General features: G+C 39.6%; 1 protein-coding gene across 1 annotated transcript in view; it reads right to left on the bottom strand.

Moving 5' to 3' along the window:
• The window catches only part of LOC124870030 (nuclear receptor coactivator 3-like), a 104,585-nt gene that overhangs the window by 43,215 nt on the left and 42,906 nt on the right, over window positions 1-18,464 (bottom strand). Inside the window, exons 4-5 of the mRNA XM_047368446.1 lie at window positions 3,677-3,784; window positions 530-690 (exon numbers count right to left, since the gene is read on the bottom strand). Coding sequence (XP_047224402.1) covers window positions 530-690; window positions 3,677-3,765 — 250 coding nt within the window. The 5' untranslated portion in view covers window positions 3,766-3,784. The remainder of the gene's footprint in view (window positions 1-529; window positions 691-3,676; window positions 3,785-18,464) is intronic.

Genomic DNA, 18,464 nt, shown 5'->3' with positions numbered 1-18,464 from the left:
GTATCAGAGTGAAGGGGGTTTATTTATATCATTTTCTTTTCATTTTACAATAATGCACAACTTATAGGTGTATCACATAAATCCTATAAGTTTTACAACAAATACATTGAAGTATGTTGTTGTAATGTGACAAGGGCACTATATGTTAATCTACTCCCTATTGTGGCATAGTCAACAGCTTTTCCATGTATTTGCTGCAGAAAGCAGTAGAAACATAACAGATTAGAAGCTAAGAGAACGCAGCAAGAATAGAGCTGATTATCTGGCCAGTCTGAAGAATGGAGAGGCATGTGTCTACCTGCGATCGTCCAATAAGGTAGGCCCTGGCAAGGCCTACACACAGCTGTTCATGATCATACATGTACAAACAAAAATCTCACCCAAAACAGTAAAAGTGGTGAAATTTGTGGGAGGTGAATAGGTAATTTTTCATTGCATCTGGGCTCCGAGGAGGTGGTGTTTGTGTCGTAGCCCCTAGCTGTCTCCTTCCCCCCGCACATCATGCCCTCAGACATGTGTGTCCACTCACCTTGCTCCTTGATCTGGCGGATCTGGCGCACGGTCTCTTTGAGGATGGCACACTTGTCCGGTTTGACGTTGAAGCTGTCGATGTCACTGAGGTTGGCCGAGATCAGCTCAGCCAGCTCCTCGATGTATTTGCTCTCTTGCTCCCGACGCTTCCTCTCACACCTGAGGGAGACAGGTTATAGAGATTGGAGCCAAACTTAACTGTACTACATTTTACTTAAATTTTCAGTGCTCCTCCCAACTCTGAAACCAATGGCAGGTTGCTTCCAAGTAGGACAGAACACAAAAGTCACTACAACTGGAAAATGAAATCTACTCTGCCATGAAAGAAGCTTCAAGTTACAGATGGTACATGTCTTTGATGTCAATATTTCCATTTTTATAGTATTCACAAAAGGAGAAGAGGTCTGGGCAGCCAGACCTTAGTATCCTGCTTCTCCTTTAGTAACTTTATGTTTCTGTTCTGCTTTGGCGGCATGATGCGTAAAAGATGTTGTGGCAGTAAAAACACAGATAAACATCATAAAAGTAGGAAATGGAAACAAATGGCACCATTGAATCTGAGCTGCTCTTTGTAAGGTAATCTATAGAAAACAATTCAGAATTTCTTTATTCTGTTGCCATTAAAACCTATTTCTTAAAATTTAACGACATGTCTCCAAATGAATCGGAGAAGAAGCACTCGTTAAGAAATTCTTTCTAAAATGATCAGTTTGGAAAAGACATCAGTCTTGTTAATCTGTTCATTTTGGAGACTGGTCCATGGCTTCATCTGATTAGTGTCTTTGTTTTGTAGATTAAACTTGACTCCCAACAATCCTGGCAAAAATCTCTTAAATGGATTACAAACCTGACAATCAACTACAGGAAAAGTCCTTTGTGGCCATGATATGTTTTGATTTTCCAGCCAGTTGCTCACAATAGCAAATGAGATTATAGGTGATCTAAATTAATGACATCATGTGTAAATAAACACAAAACGCTTTTCCCCCTCCCTGTCTGGCATTACATCAAACTAACATGCTCTTGATTTAGGCCAGTTAGAATAACCAGAATTCATGTTTTGGTCATAAAATATAATAGATTTTTTTTTAGGACAGCTCAGATGATGTTGTCATGCTTCTGATAGTTAAACAAAAACATATTGACTGGAGGCACACTTGTTAAAATATTTGAAGGCAACACCTCAAACACACTGCTTCCATGTGTGAGATCATGAAAAAATCAGGAAAGATATTAGGAAAAGGATTATGGACCTCCACAAGTCCGGTTCATCCTTGAGTGGAATTTCCAGATGCCTGAAGGTGCAGTGTTCATATGTCCAATCAATAATATCTAAGTATAAACACATTGGGAGGTCCAGCTATCATACTGTTCAGGAAAGAGTAGAGTTCTGTGTTTCAGGGATCCAAGTGTCTTGCTTCAAAATGTGATTGTCAACCCCAGAACAAAAGTAAAAGACCTTGTGAAGATATTGGCTGAGGCTGGTACAAGAGCACCACTATCTACAGTAGACGAGTCCTGTGCCCACATGGGCTGGAAGGCTATTCAGAAAGGAAAAAGATATTACCCCAAAAGCAACAACAACATGATTATAGTTTGCAAATGCAACAAGGACAAAGTTCTTCTTCTTGAAGACATGTTTAGTGGTCTGATGAAAATAAACTTGAAGTGTTTGGGTATAATGACCATTGTTACACTTGGAGGAAAAAGGGGGAAGCCTGGAAGTCTGCCACCCCTGTGATTCACATCCCAACTGTGAAGTACAAGGGTGGCAACATAGGGGGGTGTACTTCACATAATAGATAGGCAACATCTCAAGACATCAGGCAGGAAGTTAAAAACTGGATACAAATAGAAAATTAACCTAAGCATAATGCCAAATTAATTACACATTGGTTTAAAGACAACAACGTCAATTTCTGGAGTAGCTTTCAAGCAACATGATTTTGTAGCAAGAGCTGAACAGGTTGCCTACAAACCTCACTAAGGCCCTGTTTATACGACAACGATTAGTTGAAAGTAGGATTTTCTTTCCCCATTACTGTTAACACGTCTACAAGACTAAGTTTTTCTTACAACCTTTAATCACAGCAGAGATGTGAAGATGGTGTCATTCCCTAGAAGGCGGTGTGTTTTTTGAAACTCAACAATACACACAAACACTTCCTGCTTACAAATTGGGGGAGAAAATGAGAACTTTGTATGAGAACTGTCATTAGATTCAATAGAGTCAGCTGCACAAGTAAGTACTCTGCAATCCGCCATTGTTATTTATATCTTCATCTTCTGTGGGTTAAACTGGTCAGCAGTTGTTATGTTGTGCGCGTGCAAATACTGCGCATGAGCCAGGCCTTCCCGTAAGATTCCATTTTTACCATCTACACGACAATGGAGACCAGGATGTTTTCAAACCATTACACTCTGGAAGCCGTTTTCAAATGGTGCCATTTTAAAAGAAAACATTGTGTAAACGAACAGGAGAAATGCAACTAAACATTTCACCAGAAAATGTTGTCGTGTAAACAGGGCCTTACTTACACCAGTTCTGTGAGGAGGAATGGGCCAAGATGTCAGAAAACTACTGTGAGAAGCTTGAGAAAGGATTCCCAAAACGTTTAACCCAAGTCATACAGTTTAAAAGGCAAATCTGCTTGTCCTGAATTTGAAGAAATGAGCAACAATTATTATCTCATTCTTAGAAAATAAATAAATAGAAATAATTTTGGATATCCTATTTGACCTAAAGCAAAAAGTCAGAAAGTGAGGTAATATTGTTGTCTTTTTATACATTGTATGTATATATCTTGTATACTGTACATCAGTAGGTAACATATAAAGTAATAGTATGTGAAATAACCAGGGAAAGGGAAAACGTACTGATTAAAAGAATACAAGAATGGGGACATCTTGTGTTTTGGAAACAGCTCATTAATAACATTGCCTGTTGCAAAGAGTCAGGATGCACAATTACAATCTTTAAGTCTAGCAGCATTTCCTCAGCTTGAAGCCTTTCAGTGGGTTTAGGTTTTTTTCATCACAGCAGACATCACTCTAATAACGTCATGGTCCAGACTCCAGCAACCACTGACCCACTAGCCCACTTTCTTGCATTTCCCGCTCTTGTGTGCCAATGTTATGCACTCACCCCAGACCGGGCGTGTCGCAAGTGGACAGTTTGCGTTTGCGGTTTTCTGAGCTCAGAGGCTCCATGGAGTTCTCCCCCAGTCCGCTCATCGTGTGCACATATCCGCACCTGAGGGGAAGAAGAAGCAGCAACACACATTACACCACCATGCAAGCAGAGACTGGGATTATAAAGTCAAATTTAGCCTTTTTATGTGGGTTTATAAAGGTTTTGTTCATTGTGAAGTGAAAAAAGACACTTGGCAAGTAAGGCAGAGGCAGGACTCTGAAGGAGCAGCAACAGCACACACAGAAGGATGAAATATGCTTATATCATGCAAATCATGTTCTGCTGGCAGCAACTGGCGAACATAAACATGTCTTGTCAGCATCCTCCTCCTTCTGCTGCTTCTGCTGAGTGGAGAATGTGGGACTATGTTTGGTCTGTGTGGACCCATGCACTCATGAGTTCATCAGTTCAGTCCACACACACACACACACACCAGATTAGCAGTGTCTCTGATGATAAGCTCAACTAACCCCGTCAGACAAGGCGTCTCTCTTGCTCTCCCATAATGCCTCACACTTCGTCTCCAGGAAGTGAGCTGATAAAGGTTGTGGGGAAGAGACGCAGATGGGATGAAAAAAAGAGGAGGAAAAGAGGCAGAACAGAGGGAAGGAATAGAAGATATCAGTAAGGGAGGGAGAAGCCGGTGTGAGAAAGTGACTGCTGATTGGTCACTTGCTTTGCCACAGTGACAGCAGCCGACACTGAGGAAAGGTAGGAGGGAGGAAAGACAGGAAAATACATGAACAGGAGTGGGCCAGAAACATAGCGAGAGGAATAACCAGTGGAGGGATAATCAGAGCGAAAAGAGGAGGAGGTGCAGGACAGAAAGAGATAAAGGCATGTCAAAGAAAGGCAGCAGGAACAGGGAACAGGTGAAAGAAAGAGGAGGGTGTGTGTAACATCAAGACCGTCTGGAGTGTGTTGTAAATGCATGTGTGGTGTGCAGAGCAGGAAGAATGCATCAGTACCCCTCTTAACCTTCACAGCCAGCACAGTTTTTTCATTCCATTGATTACATGGTTATCCTCTGACCAGAGCACTGCCTCTGCTGCATGGCAAATCAGGCCAGCAACAGGGGAGAGATGCCAGCCTGTTATTTAATTGTCACGCAGCATCATCTCAGACTCCTTCATGGGAGATCTAAGAGTCTGAGTCAACAAAGCCGTGTGACTGGGTTTGTCCACGTTGGCAAAAAGGTCCTAAACACACCTTTCTTGTTTAGACAGGCTCGAAGGCTGCTGGCATGCATTCATGCATGTTGTGGAATTAGAAAAACGAGCCATTCTCTTGCACAGTGACAAAAGGGAATACTTGTGCATCATCTACTCTCAAAAGTGTTCCTCAATCCCTGTCTCTATGAGTTTCTTTTACATTTTTGCTGTATTCTCTCCCTGGAGTCCCTCCCATCAGACCATCTGTCTGCCTTTGTCTGCCTACCTGCATCCCCTCTGCCTAACCCCCTCGTTTGCTTCCCTGCATGCCCTTCTACCTGCCTCCCACTCTGCTGCTCTTCGACAAAACCACCGCTCCAGAAGGCAAGAAGCAAAGGGAGGAGGTACAAAGTCGGAGGATTGAGAACTCAAAGTGCTTGAGTTAAAACTCTGCCGCTGCTTTTGCACCAATCAAGCACGCCTGCCCGCCCGCCTATTGATGGAGTTCTCAAAGGGGGAGCCGCTCTAATTGCAGAGTGAATGAGGCTGCCCCAGAGAATGGTTGATTAGGAGGCTGCTGAATGCCCCAGGGAAATGGGTCACCTCCAGCCTGGTGCGGGCTGCCTGCTTTTTCCAGCACGGGGAGAAAGTCAATTACACGCTACAGACATTGGGCCTGGTGGCAGAGGGTGCAGAGGGGATTCGCTTGGTACAATACAATGGGGTGGGGTGGGGGGTGGGGTTGTTGAGATGCACACAGCGGGGAAACAGGAGAGGGTGATGGCAGAATTGAGGGCAGCAAGAGGAAAATGGAAACAGGCATGAAGATGGTATTTTAAAATTGAGGGGGCGGACAGAATGGAAAGGAAAAAGGAAGTAGTCAGTTTGATTCACTTAACTTCATTTACTGCTTGTTTTAGACTAAGTTAGGCCCTAATTGGAAATTATTATCAAATACGGTTAGATTTAAGCAGAAAGGGAGGCTGCAGTCTTTAAATATTGAGATAGTAATCAGAGCCTTGCAAAAGTATTCATTCCCCTTAAATTCTCATCATGTTACAACCACCAACGTCAGTGTATTTTATTAGGATTTTATGTGACAGACAAAATGAAAGTCTGAGAATGTGGATTGTGATTGTATATAATCCACTTGAGTGAATACTATGTACAATCACCTTTTGTTGCATTTACATTTTTTTAAAGGTATGTCTGTACCAGCTTTAGATTTATATTTGAGCCCAAATCTTCTTTGCAAACCAGTTCTACTTAGTGCCGGCCAGCTCCCCATCAATTCTGACCAGCTTTCCTTTCCCTTTTGGGAAAAAAAAAAAACATTACCACAGTATGATGCTGTCACCATTGTTTGTATGAGCTGTTCAAGTTCATATGCAGTGTTAATTTTGTATCAAATAAAGCACTTTGCACAAGGGCCCAAAAGTTACATTTTGGTCTCATCTGACCAGATGAAGACTAAAATGTTCAACTGGATGAAGGACTCTTCAGTAAAGGCCAGATTTGTGGGGTGCACAATTAATAGTTGTCTTGTTTAAAAAATTCTCCCACCTGAGCTGTGGAACTTTGCAGTTCCTCCAGATTTATCACGGACCTCTCAGCTGCTTCTCTATCCCCTGTCTGATCATAGTACCACAATAAACATGCAACCACATACCCCCCAACAAAAACAATTTTGTCCTTCCACTTTATACAAGTTGTGGGGCATAGCTTACAACTCGCAGCATTCACCTGACCAGTAGGTGTTAGACAGGAGGGGGATTTTCTATATATCTGAAGAGAAAACCTCTGTGTTGCGTTCCTCCTATGGCTCTTCAAATCTATTCAGTGCTGGAAATACAAGCAAAGCTGCACCATCCTCAATATGTTATTATCTGCATCAGATTCTAATGATCCATGCATTTCTCAGATTAGAATATGGGTGATTTAACTGTAACCCTCCATTCCGTGTTGAGACCTTTCATTTGATCTCAAGGTGCAAAGAACACACTTAGATTATGGGAAGAAAGGATGATCAGGCAGGTGCTTCTGATTAAGGCTGTCCATGCTCAACCAGTTTTGGTTTTGTCAGGTTTGCCTGAGATGTGCCTTGGACAGAGCTCTGTGAGATGTTCCAAGAATGGGATATTTTTTCAGAACCTAAATCTTCTTAAAACTTCTCAACAACTTAATCCCTGATCTGTCTGCTATGTTCCCTGGTCTTCATGATGCTGTATGTTCACTAATATTCTCTAACAAATGTGAATACAAATTTATGTCAGATTTTTATTTATCACAAATTTTGAAAAGCATGTATAATTTTCCTTCAACTTTGTAGTTATAGCCTTTTTCCACCAAAATGTAAACACTTGGGATTTTTTTTTACAAGGGTTAAAAGAATCCCAGGTAATTTCTATGCTTTATTTTTAAGTACGCTTAAAAATAAATCTTCTATAAAATAGAAAACCACACCACACAGGTCTTAACTATGACGGGTGAGCGGAAGTCAGAACAATGAAAGAAAGGGTCCACCAGTCATTGTTGCTCCGCCCCTTAACAATCCCAGGGTAATCTGAAAGTCCTACTCCTAGATCCGGAAAAGTATGGACCCAGGTAATTGAAATTACTTTGGTAAGACTGTGTTGAAGGCGCAGAGGGCTTTCAAAAATATTAAGCTGCTAGTATCACAGCTTAATATTTGAATCAGAAAAAAAGTGAAAAATCCTAAATTCATGTGAAACTAAAATCCTCTGGCTGATATTACACCCCTCCACATGTGTGGTGCCATGCTGGGATAAGCACAACAGAAGAGTTAAGGAAACTTTATTACTAAATGCCAAGTTTTCCTCAGTTGATTGGATGACTTCAGAACCCCCCGTCCATGTCCTCATGAAATTTCCAGCAACAGCATGGAAAATTTGTGTCACAGAAAATCCAAACAGGTTTCTTTTAGGTGTGGTGTTGCTTTCTGATGGGCCTCAACAAACATCTGCATTAAACAGGTTCTGTTTGAGTGTAACGCTGCTTAAAAACCTGCTGCTATTCATAATATATCTCTCAAGATGGATAAGAATGACTTCTTCTGCATGTTTGGATGTTTAATCACATTGTTGGGATTAAATAAAGGTATCAAGCAGAGTGATGATGGAATCAGAGCTGCTTTTTAAGACACAAATCAATCAAACTTAGTTTATGCAGCACCTTTTAACACAAAGTTGTGCAACACAAAGTGCTTCACAGGATTAAAACAGAAACCCCCACCCTGCTAAAAAACAACAGCAGACAAAACACTTAAAATATGTCCAAAGACACGACTATGTCAAAAAATAATGTGTAAAAAACTAAGAAGACGAAAAAAAATCAATAAATAAATAGGAGGTAACTAAACAGAAAACATACATGAGTATATCAACAAAAATACATAAAAAGCTCAAATTATGATAATCATGGAAACCAGATAAAATATCCGAATAAATTGGTACATAAAAATATACAACACAATTATTAATAATATTATAAACTCATTTAAAAGTTGACCAAGAATAAAGTGTGAAATGTCTGTTTAACTGTTAAACTGAGTTAAGGGAAAGAGCATCTTTGGCGTGTAATGGCTCTAAACTTTGCTACGAACTCTGACCTGACACTCAACCCTAATTTTGACCTTAATTATTTCACGGGGTCACTTCCTCCACAGTGATCCATGTGTTTCTGGGTCATTAGAGAAGTACGCCAGGTGAATCACTTGGACCAACACTGCTGTGTCATTACCAGGGTTGAAGCTAAGCTCTTATGTGCTGCCAAAGGATCCGAGCCCCTCAGAGACCCTGGCAGTCCAAGCTAAAGATAAGAAATAACAGGTTTGAGGTTAAACTTGAAGAAAAAGATCATCTCATAAACCAGAAATCTATTGTCAGCTATTTATCTGGTGTAAAAAGTGCATATTAAAAGTAAGTAAAACTACAATCTCTATGAAAGTGCTCGGCTCTGCCAGGGGCCTGCACCTTTTGAGATCCACAGAGCCTTTTCTGCCCATTTCCCCTGAAAATATATTTTTTTCAGTGCTACACAACTTACTTCTTACTTAAAATTTGTCATTTTACTGAAAATCATGACAATTAATAAAGAGTCAATAAAATGATTTTGTTTTTTTCAGAAACATCTATTTATGTTCTGTGTTTTTGATAAGAATGACTTGATCAACACTTTTTTATGCCTAGGCATGGTAAACTTTTTATGTTCCTCACCTACAATTGAAATAATTTACTGCTTATTGTTTTAATTTTCAAATATTTTTTTAACATCAGATTCTGTTTTCCCATATACCACATACAGTGCTGTAAAAAAGTATTCTTAAAGTTTTTTTGTCAAACTTAAATGTTTCAGATCATCAAACAAATTTTATTGGATAAAAATAACCCGGCTAAATACAAACAGCTGTTTTTAAGAGTTTGCAAAACTGGCAATGAGTCCTTTGCATCGCTGTGGAAAAATTCTGCCCACTCTTCTTTGCTGACTTTTTAAAATCCACCCACAAAGTTCTGACTTTGACTAGGCCACTTTAAAACTTTATTTTTTGTTTTTATTTAGTGGACTTGCTAGTGTGCTTTGGATCATTATCCTGCTACATATGTGTGTTTGTGCTCAAGATCACAAACTGATGACTGGATATTCTCCTGCAGAATCTTCTGGTCAAGACCTCAGTTATTGTAAACCAATAGGGCCATGAAGCAGCAACTAAGCTCCAGATATGACATTAACACCACTATGTTTGACTGCTGACATGATGTTTTGTTATCCGCGATGTTGTATTAGTTTTATACAAGATGTCATGAGAAGCACAACTCCAACAAAGTTGTACTGTAGAACTTTGTAGGTTTCGGTTTCTTTTCCAAAAAGTCATGGAGATCAAGATGTTTTTAGCAAATATGAGATGGGCCTTTATGTTATTTTTGTTCAGATGAATTTAGCCTTTGGACTTTCCCTTGGATGTCATTGTTGCCCATGGTTTTTCTTACTGTTAATCATTAACACTGACCTTGACTGAGACAAGTGAGGTTCGCGGTACTTTAGATGTCGTTCTTGGTTCTTCCGTAACCTCCAGGATTAGTCGTTCATGTCCTTTTGGAGTAGTTTTGGTTGGTCGGCCCCTCTAGGGAAAGTTCACCCCTGAGGTGAGAGGTAATGGCTCTCACTGTAGTTCCCAATGCTATAGAAATGTTTTTGTGAATCTTTTCAGAGTTGATGATTTCAGTAACTTTGTTTCTAATCTGTTCTTGATTATTTTTAAGATCTGAGCATGATATGTTGCTTTTTTAGATCTTTATGCTACTTAGTGTTGTCAGACAGGTTCAGATATGTCTTGATTCTACAGCTCTGGCAATTGGGCCTGGGTGTAGATAGAGAAATTGATCTAAAGAGTCCTTCACACCAATCTCTGTTATCGACACATTTTTCTTTTCTTTTCCCTTTACCGTGCTTAACCTTGTTTAGCTCATTAATTCAGTTTTATTTGTTTGTCTTTCATTGACTCCTGGTTTTATCTCATGCAAAGCCCTTTGTGTTGGCCTTCTTGTGAATGAAAAGTGCTTTCTAAGTAAAAACGTATTGGCTGGCTATAAAAGATGGTAATTCATGATTTCCAGTGGGTGTAGATATTTTTTCAAACCAGGCCAGGATGGTCTACACAGCTTTTTTCCTGAAATGAAATTATATATTATATTCTTGATTGAATAATGATTTTAAAATAGGGATGGGTATTTATTGTGTTAAGGACTTTTGATTCCTCATGAAAACAATAAATTCTAATTAATAATGTTTGAAAACCCCAAAAACTGATTGTTACTTTTATAATTTTCTCTGCTGTTGCTTCCATGAATTCATGAATAAATTCAAAAATATGATTAAATTACTTTATGTAATTTAGTGATAAAATCACACTTATTTATGTAACAGGTGTCCTGAAGAAGCTTATTTGAAAATGGGAATGTTTTTTAAGAGCAGTATTTGTGTTTGCAGGACTACATTGACATGCAGTCACAGTTGACTAAAAAATACTTCAAAGATTTAAAAATGTAAAAATTTATTTGATGATTTTAAACATTGAAGAGTGACCAAAAAGCAAAAACAGGAGAATAAACACCTTTCCACAGCACTGTACAACTGACCAATGAATCTGAAGACAACACATCCTTTTTATTTGTAAAACACAGATCAGTGGAGTCAGAAAAATCCTTGTGACTGAAACCTATACTTTACTTTTCAAGTTGAATGTCTAGGAACTTTTCCTTACTGACTTGTTGTTTACCTGGGTTACAACTATGATGTAACAGAGGCAATTTGTCTGCTTCAAAAGACATGAAATGACAGAAAGAAAAACAGCTACTCCCCTTAGCTCATCCATATTTAGTCAGAGCGACACTTAAGAAGGTTACAACTGGAACTGCGACAAGAAAAGCTTGGTAAGAAGCCAAGTGAGGAAGATGGCTAACAGCTTCCAGAGTCTTTAAAGTTTACAATTAAACTCTTTAGGGACATTAAATCATATTGTTTCATTTCAAACTAAATGTTCTCTAGTTTCTTTTTGTGTTGTGTCCCCTTTTCATTAAGTAATTGACCCTAAATATCCATAAAAGCTATTATCCTAACTCTCCAACTGATTCTGTTCCTTTTAGGAGTTTAATTATTTACAAACCTTGTTCTATGTTCTTTGAGAAAAAAGCAACAAAGTCTGCCCTCAAAAATACCTCTCCTGCTGCAATAAAGTTAAATTTGCAAATGCATGTTATTGTTTTACCCAGTGGCTTTTTAAAATGCCCGAGGATTAATCCTTAAGTATTGAATGTTCATTTAATGGATGCGAATCAGAAAATATTCGAATGTGAGAGTTTTGTACAGTATTATACATTTACAGTCACCTTTTGTTTCTGTCTTCATGTTTTTTGCTTTGTTTTCTGATAACTGCAAAGCAACAAGCAGCAAATCACCTGCGAGTTAAACTAACACTTTAAGAAAGCAGAATCAAAATGGATGAAGAGTAGCTGCAAAAGCAAAACTTCTGGGGAGACAGAAAACATAGCTGAGAGACGACACAACTCCCACAGCAGAGTGAGTCATGGCGTATGTGGGGAGGGCTTGAAACAATGCAACAAACAAGAATATGGAGCAGAGAGTTACTGAGGGCAGACCAGGAGAAAATGATAATCTAACAGCACCTTGATTCTGAGTCAACCTGCCATGGACTTTATCTTAGAGCAGGAGGATTGTGTATGTCTAAACATCATTAACCCACCCTGATGGTAGCCTCATTTAGTTCCCTAAACTTTGAAGTACACAAAAGAACTCAGTTAAAAAATAAAGTTTTATTAAATTAGAAAATAGAAATCTGTTTTAAACAGTTTGACTGCTCCACCTCTGACTGTTATGAGGGAACCGTGATGGGAGACATCAAACTCCTTAATGGCTCGCTTTCTATTCTCTTGCTACATTATACTGTAGCTGACAAGACAGAGAAGGCTGCTGGGTCAGAGCAGGACGCTGCTGACAAAAGGCAGGAAGTTGAAGAGGTAAAGTGACAGACGAGAGGGAAAGGACTGCTCTGGATAAGTGATGCAAATAGCTGCCTGCTTGCTGCTCTTTTATAATCCTTGTTGGCAAAACAGAGGCACAAAGCCCTCCTCTGGACATGTGAACTCACATTGGTCACTTGTCTCACAAGACGCTGAGAGCAACCACTGATTATTCCAGATAACTAATATTCGAATACTTAATAACATCAATGAATTTTTTTTAAGAAATCAACATATTTACTATATGCTAAAGATACACTGAAGTTATAGAAAAAACACACTTTTGGTAGCCTTCAACAAGCTTAACTTAGACATGACCCTGGCTGGATATTTGACCATTCTTCCTATCAGATCTCATTTAAATTTATTGGGTTCCTGAAACAGGCCTGGCTTTAAAGCATACAAAATCCCTAAAGCTTAAGACCAGTTTAGTTGAGTGTTGAGTGTTTGGGGTCTTGTTGGAACATCCAACTGTGTCAAAGTTTCGATCGTCTAACTCAAACTTTTAATTTTTATACAAGAAAATTGGTTAAAATGTTCAAGAACAACAGAAGAACCATGAACTGGAAGATGCTGGAGAGCTTGCATTGTTTTCCCTTGTGAAGAGAGTTTAACATTAACATGGACTGAGAAACTGCAGATCAAGAAAGGAGCTCCTTCTGGAGAAACCTTGTGTGGTCAGAGGAGACAAAGTTTGAGCTATTTGCCTGCAATGGTAAGAAGAATGTTTGGAGGAGTCAAGGTGAGGCGTTCCAAACCAAAGAACACTGCACCAACTGTCAAGCATGGTGGTGGAAGCATCATGCTTAGTGGACGCAAGGGAAGAAGGAGTGCAAGGAGTGGACATGATTTAGCATACAAAACACACATCCCCAACACATACAGTACCGACCAAATGTTTGAACACACCTTGTCTTTATTTTCATCACTATGAATATTGTAGCTTCACACTGAATGCATCAAAACTATGAATTAACACATGTGGAAATATATACTGTGCAAAAAAGTGTGAAACAACAGAAAATATGTCTTATATTCTAGGTTATTCAAAGTAGCCACCTTTTGCTTTGATTACTGCTACGCACACTCTTGGCATTCTGTTGATGAGCTTCAAGAGGTAGTCACCTGAAATGGTTTTCACTTCACAGGTGTGCCCTGTCAGGTTTAATAAGTGGGATTTCAAGCCTTATAAATGGGGTTGGGACCATCAATTGTGTTGTGCAGGAGGTGGATACAGTACACAGCTGATAGTCCTACTGAATAGACTGTTAGAATTTGTATTATGGCAAGAAAAAAGCACCTAAATAAAGAAAAACGAGTGGCCATCATTACTTTAAGAAATGAAGGTCAGTCAGTCCGAACAATTGGGAAAACTTTGAAAGTGTCCCCAAGTGCGGTCGCAAAAACCATCAAGCGCTACAAAGAAACTGGCTCACATGAGGACCGCCCCAGGAAAGGAAGACCAAGAGTCACCTCTGCTGCGGACGATAAGTTCATCCGAGTCACCAGCCTCAGAAATCGCAGGTTAACAGCAGCTCAGATTAGAGAACAGGTCAATGCCACACAGAGTTCTAGCAGCAGACACATCTCTAGAACAACTGTTAAGAGGAGACTGTGTGAATCAGGCCTTCATGGTAAAATAGCTGCTAGGAAACCACTGCTGAGGACAGGCAACAAGCAGAAGAGACTTGTTTGGGCTAAAGAACACAAGGAATGGACATTAGACCAGTGGAAATCTGTGCTTTGGTCTGATGAGTCCAAGTTTGAGATCTTTGGTTCCAACCACCGTGTTTTTGTGTGGCGCAGAAGAGGTGAACAGATGGACTCTACATGCCTGGTTCCCACCGTGAAGCATGGAGGAGGAGGTGTGATGGTGTAGGGGCGCTTTGCTGGTGACACTGTTGGGGATTTATTCAAAATTGAAGGCATACTGAACCAGCATGGCTACCACAGCATCTTGCAGCGGCATGCTATTCCATCGGGTTTGCGTTTAGTTGGACCATCATTTATTTTTTAACAGGACAATGACCCCAAACACACCTCCAGGCTGTGTAAGGGCTATTTGACCAAGAAGGAGAGTGATGGGGTGCTGCGCCAGATGACCTGGCCTCCACAGTCACCGGACCTGAACCCTATTGAGATGGTTTGGGGTGAGCTGGACCGCAGAGTGAAGGCAAAAGGGCCAACAAGTGCTAAGCATCTCTGGGAACTCCTTCAAGACTGTTGGAAAACCATTTCAGGGGACTAGCTCTTGAAGCTCATCAACAGAATGCCAAGAGTGTGCGCAGAACCTAGAATATAAGACATATTTTCAGTTGTTTCACACTTTTTTGTTCAGTGTATAATTCCACGTGTTAATTCATAGTTTTGATGCCTTCAGTGTGAAGCTACAATATTCATAGTCCTGAAAATAAAGACAACTCTTTGAATGAGTAGTTGTGAGAACTTTTGGTCTCTACTGTATCAAAAAGGAATGGATAAAGCAGGCCAACATTAAACATCTGGATTGACCTAAACCCTGTCAGAGACGTATAATCTGTGCTTAAAAGCAGGAAAACCAACCAAGGAAACAAACAAATTTAAAGTATTTTTGCCTAAGAACACAGGATAAATATCCAGTTAGGAATTTCCCAGAACCCTGTTCATGGCTACAGTTTGTGGATTCCCTGAGACTTTCCAACAAACTTTAAATAAAATATTAAAGACACTTGATTTAAAGTTTGTATATTTAAGCCTGTATAAATAATTCTGATCCTGTGCAGATCAAAAAATATCCATAATAATTTCCCCTTCTGACCCCAATGAATATTTTTTAAATTCATTAAAGTAATTTGTTTTATTATTAGTCCCCCCAAAGAACGAATAGCTCAAATGTATCTTTAAGAGCTTCAAATTAATATGACATCCATGCCGATGAGTGAATGTAAACTTCTGACCGGCAACGTTCCAGTCAGAAAGATCGAAGATTTAAAAGAGGGTTATTGTTCTACAGGTCCTTCTCAAAAAATTAGCATATTGTGATAAAGTTCATTATTTTCCATAACGTAATGATGAAAATTTAACATTCATATATTTTAGATTCATTGGACACTAACTGAAATATTTCAGGTCTTTTATTGTCTTAATACGGATGATTTTGGCATACAGCTCATGAAAACCCAAAATTCCTATCTCACAAAATTAGCATATTTCATCCGACCAATAAAAGGTCAGGAGAGTTGGCAGGCCAATTGAGCACAGTGATACCATGGTCAGTAAACCATTTACCAGTGGTTTTGGCACTGTGAGCAGGTGCCAGGTCGTGCTGAAAAATGAAATCTTCATCTCCATAAAGCTTTTCAGCAGATGGAAGCATGAAGTGCTCCAAAATCTCCTGATAGCTAGCTGCATTGACCCTGCCCTTGATAAAACACAGTGGACCAACACCAGCAGCTGACACAGCACCCCAGACCATCACTGACTGTGGGTACTTGACACTGGACTTCTGGCATTTCCTTCTCCCCAGTCTCCCTCCAGACTCTGGCACCTTGATTTCCGAATGACATGCAGAATTTGCTTTCATCCGAAAAAAGTACTTTGGACCACTGAGCAACAGTCCATTGCTGCTTCTCTGTAGCCCAGGTCAGGCGCTTCTGCCGCTGTTTCTAGTTCAAAAGTGGCTTGACCTGGGGAATGCGGCACCTGTAGCCCATTTCCTGCACACGCCTGTGCACGGTGGCTCTGGATGTTTCTACTCCAGACTCAGTCCACTGCTTCCGCAGGTCCCCCAAGGTCTGGAATCGGCCCTTCTCCACAATCTTCCTCAGGGTCCGGTCACCTCTTCTCGTTGTGCAGCGTTTTCTGCCACACTTTTTCCTTCCCACAGACTTCCCACTGAGGTGCCTTGATACAGCACTCTGGGAACAGCCTATTCGTTCAGAAATGTCTTTCTGTGTCTTACCCTCTTGCTTGAGGGTGTCAATAGTGGCCTTCTGGACAGCAGTCAGGTCGGCAGTCTTACCCATGATTGGGGTTTTGAGTGATGAACCAGGCTGGGAGTTTTAAAGGCCTCAGGAATCTTTTGCAAGTGTTTAGAGTTAACTCGTTGATTCAGATGATTAGGTTCATAGCTCATTTAGAGACCCTTTTAATATGCTAATTTTGTGAGATAGGAATTTTGGGTTTTCATGAGCTGTATGCCAAAATCATCCGTATTAAGACAATAAAAGACCTGAAATATTTCAGTTAGTGTGCAATGAATTTAAAATATATGAATGTTAAATTTTCATCATGACATTATGGAAAATAATGAACTTTATCACAATATGCTAATTTTTTGAGAAGGACCTGTATATGTGAACACAAAAAATTATGGAAGAACCAGAACCATGTGTGGTTTAACTTAAGCTTCATCATTTGTATCGTCTTGAATATTTTAGTGCTGCACTGCACATGTGAAAACAGCTGTAGTCTAGTTGTCTGGCTAAGAGCCCAAACTTCATACTGTCAGTCTGCTGTCAAGAGATAAAAAATGGGCTATACTTAAAGTTCAACTAATAACAGATTTTAGAAACTGATGGTAAAGTATCTTGCAGTATTTAAGCCAATTGGCACAATTAGCTAAAACCAAAGGATTAGTAAATTTTTAGCTGAAGTACCTATAAGTCAGGGCCAACCATTAAATTAAGAAACATTAGTCATTAAAGCTCCAACAACACATAAAACTTCTCAAAGTCAACTGCTAAGGTTTCACAGCAAACATAATCAACTTCAGATGTCCAAACGTTGCTTTTTTTATTAAAATAGCTGATTATATAAACTGGAAATTTTTTTACTCTTTATAGATTATACTTTAAACCTTTTTATATTTTGTTACTTACAATCACAATGTTTAATGTATTTTCGTGGGATTTTATTTGGAAGACTAAATAAAATTTAAATCTAATGTTTTTTTTTTTTGCAGCCAGTTGCCTTCCAAATGAATTTAATTAGTAAATAGAGTCCACTTGTGGGTAATTTAAGTCTCAGTAAATCTGGCTGTTCTATGAAGGCCTGGAGGTTTATTAGAGAACATTAGTGAACAAACAGCATCATGAAGACAAAGGAACACAGTCAGGGATAAAGTTGCAGAGAGGTTTAAAGCAGTTTTAGGTTATATGCCAATATCCCAAGCTTTGAACACAGCACCGTTCAATCATCTATAAGAAAATGGAAAGAGTATGGCACAACTGCAAACCTGCCAAGGCATGGTCACCTAGTTAAACGAACAGGCCAGATAAGGAAAGCCTTAAACAGAGCAGCAGCCAAGAGGCCCATGGTAACCGGGGAGCTTCACAAATCTGGCCTATAAAGGAGTGGCAAGAGGAAAGTCAACGTTGAAGGAAAGCCATAAGAAGTCCTGCTTGTAGTTTGCCACAAGTCATGCAGGCGACAGAGCAAACATGGTGGAAAAGGTGCTCTGATCAGATGAGACCAAATATGAACTTTTAGCAAGAATGTAAATCTCTAACGTTATGTGGGTAATCTACAATAGTACTGTATGTGTGGCAGAAAGGTAAGACTGCATTTCACTCTAAATAACATCCCAAAGGTGAAACATGGTAGTGGTAGCATTCTGCTGTGGGAAAACTTTTCTTCAACAGGGACAGAAAAGCGAAGAAAACCTGTTAGAGGCTGTTAAAGACTTGGGACTGAGGTTGACAGTCACCTACAAGCAGGATTGTTGCAGGTTGTTTGACTCAAACTTTTTCTCCAGTCAAAGTCCAGACATTAATCCAATAGAGACTCTGTAGTAGGACTTGAAAGTTGCTGTACATGATACTCTCCAGCCATTTTGAAAAGATGAACAGGCAAAAATCTCTGTCTCCAGATGTAAAAAGCAGCTAGAAATGTGCTACAGAAAATTTGCAGCTGTAACTGTAATAAAAAATGATTCTCCAAATTATTGACTCAAATGGGCTTTAAAACCCTCCACATTTTTCAGATTTATATTTAAATTTTTTTACACTATTGATCATTTTTTGCAATTTATGCACTGTTCTGCATTGGTCTACA

The sequence above is a fragment of the Girardinichthys multiradiatus genome, chromosome 1, assembly GCF_021462225.1.
Source record: "Girardinichthys multiradiatus isolate DD_20200921_A chromosome 1, DD_fGirMul_XY1, whole genome shotgun sequence".
Taxonomy (NCBI): Eukaryota; Metazoa; Chordata; class Actinopteri; order Cyprinodontiformes; family Goodeidae; genus Girardinichthys; species Girardinichthys multiradiatus.
This window is presented reverse-complemented; position numbering and strand designations above follow the sequence as displayed.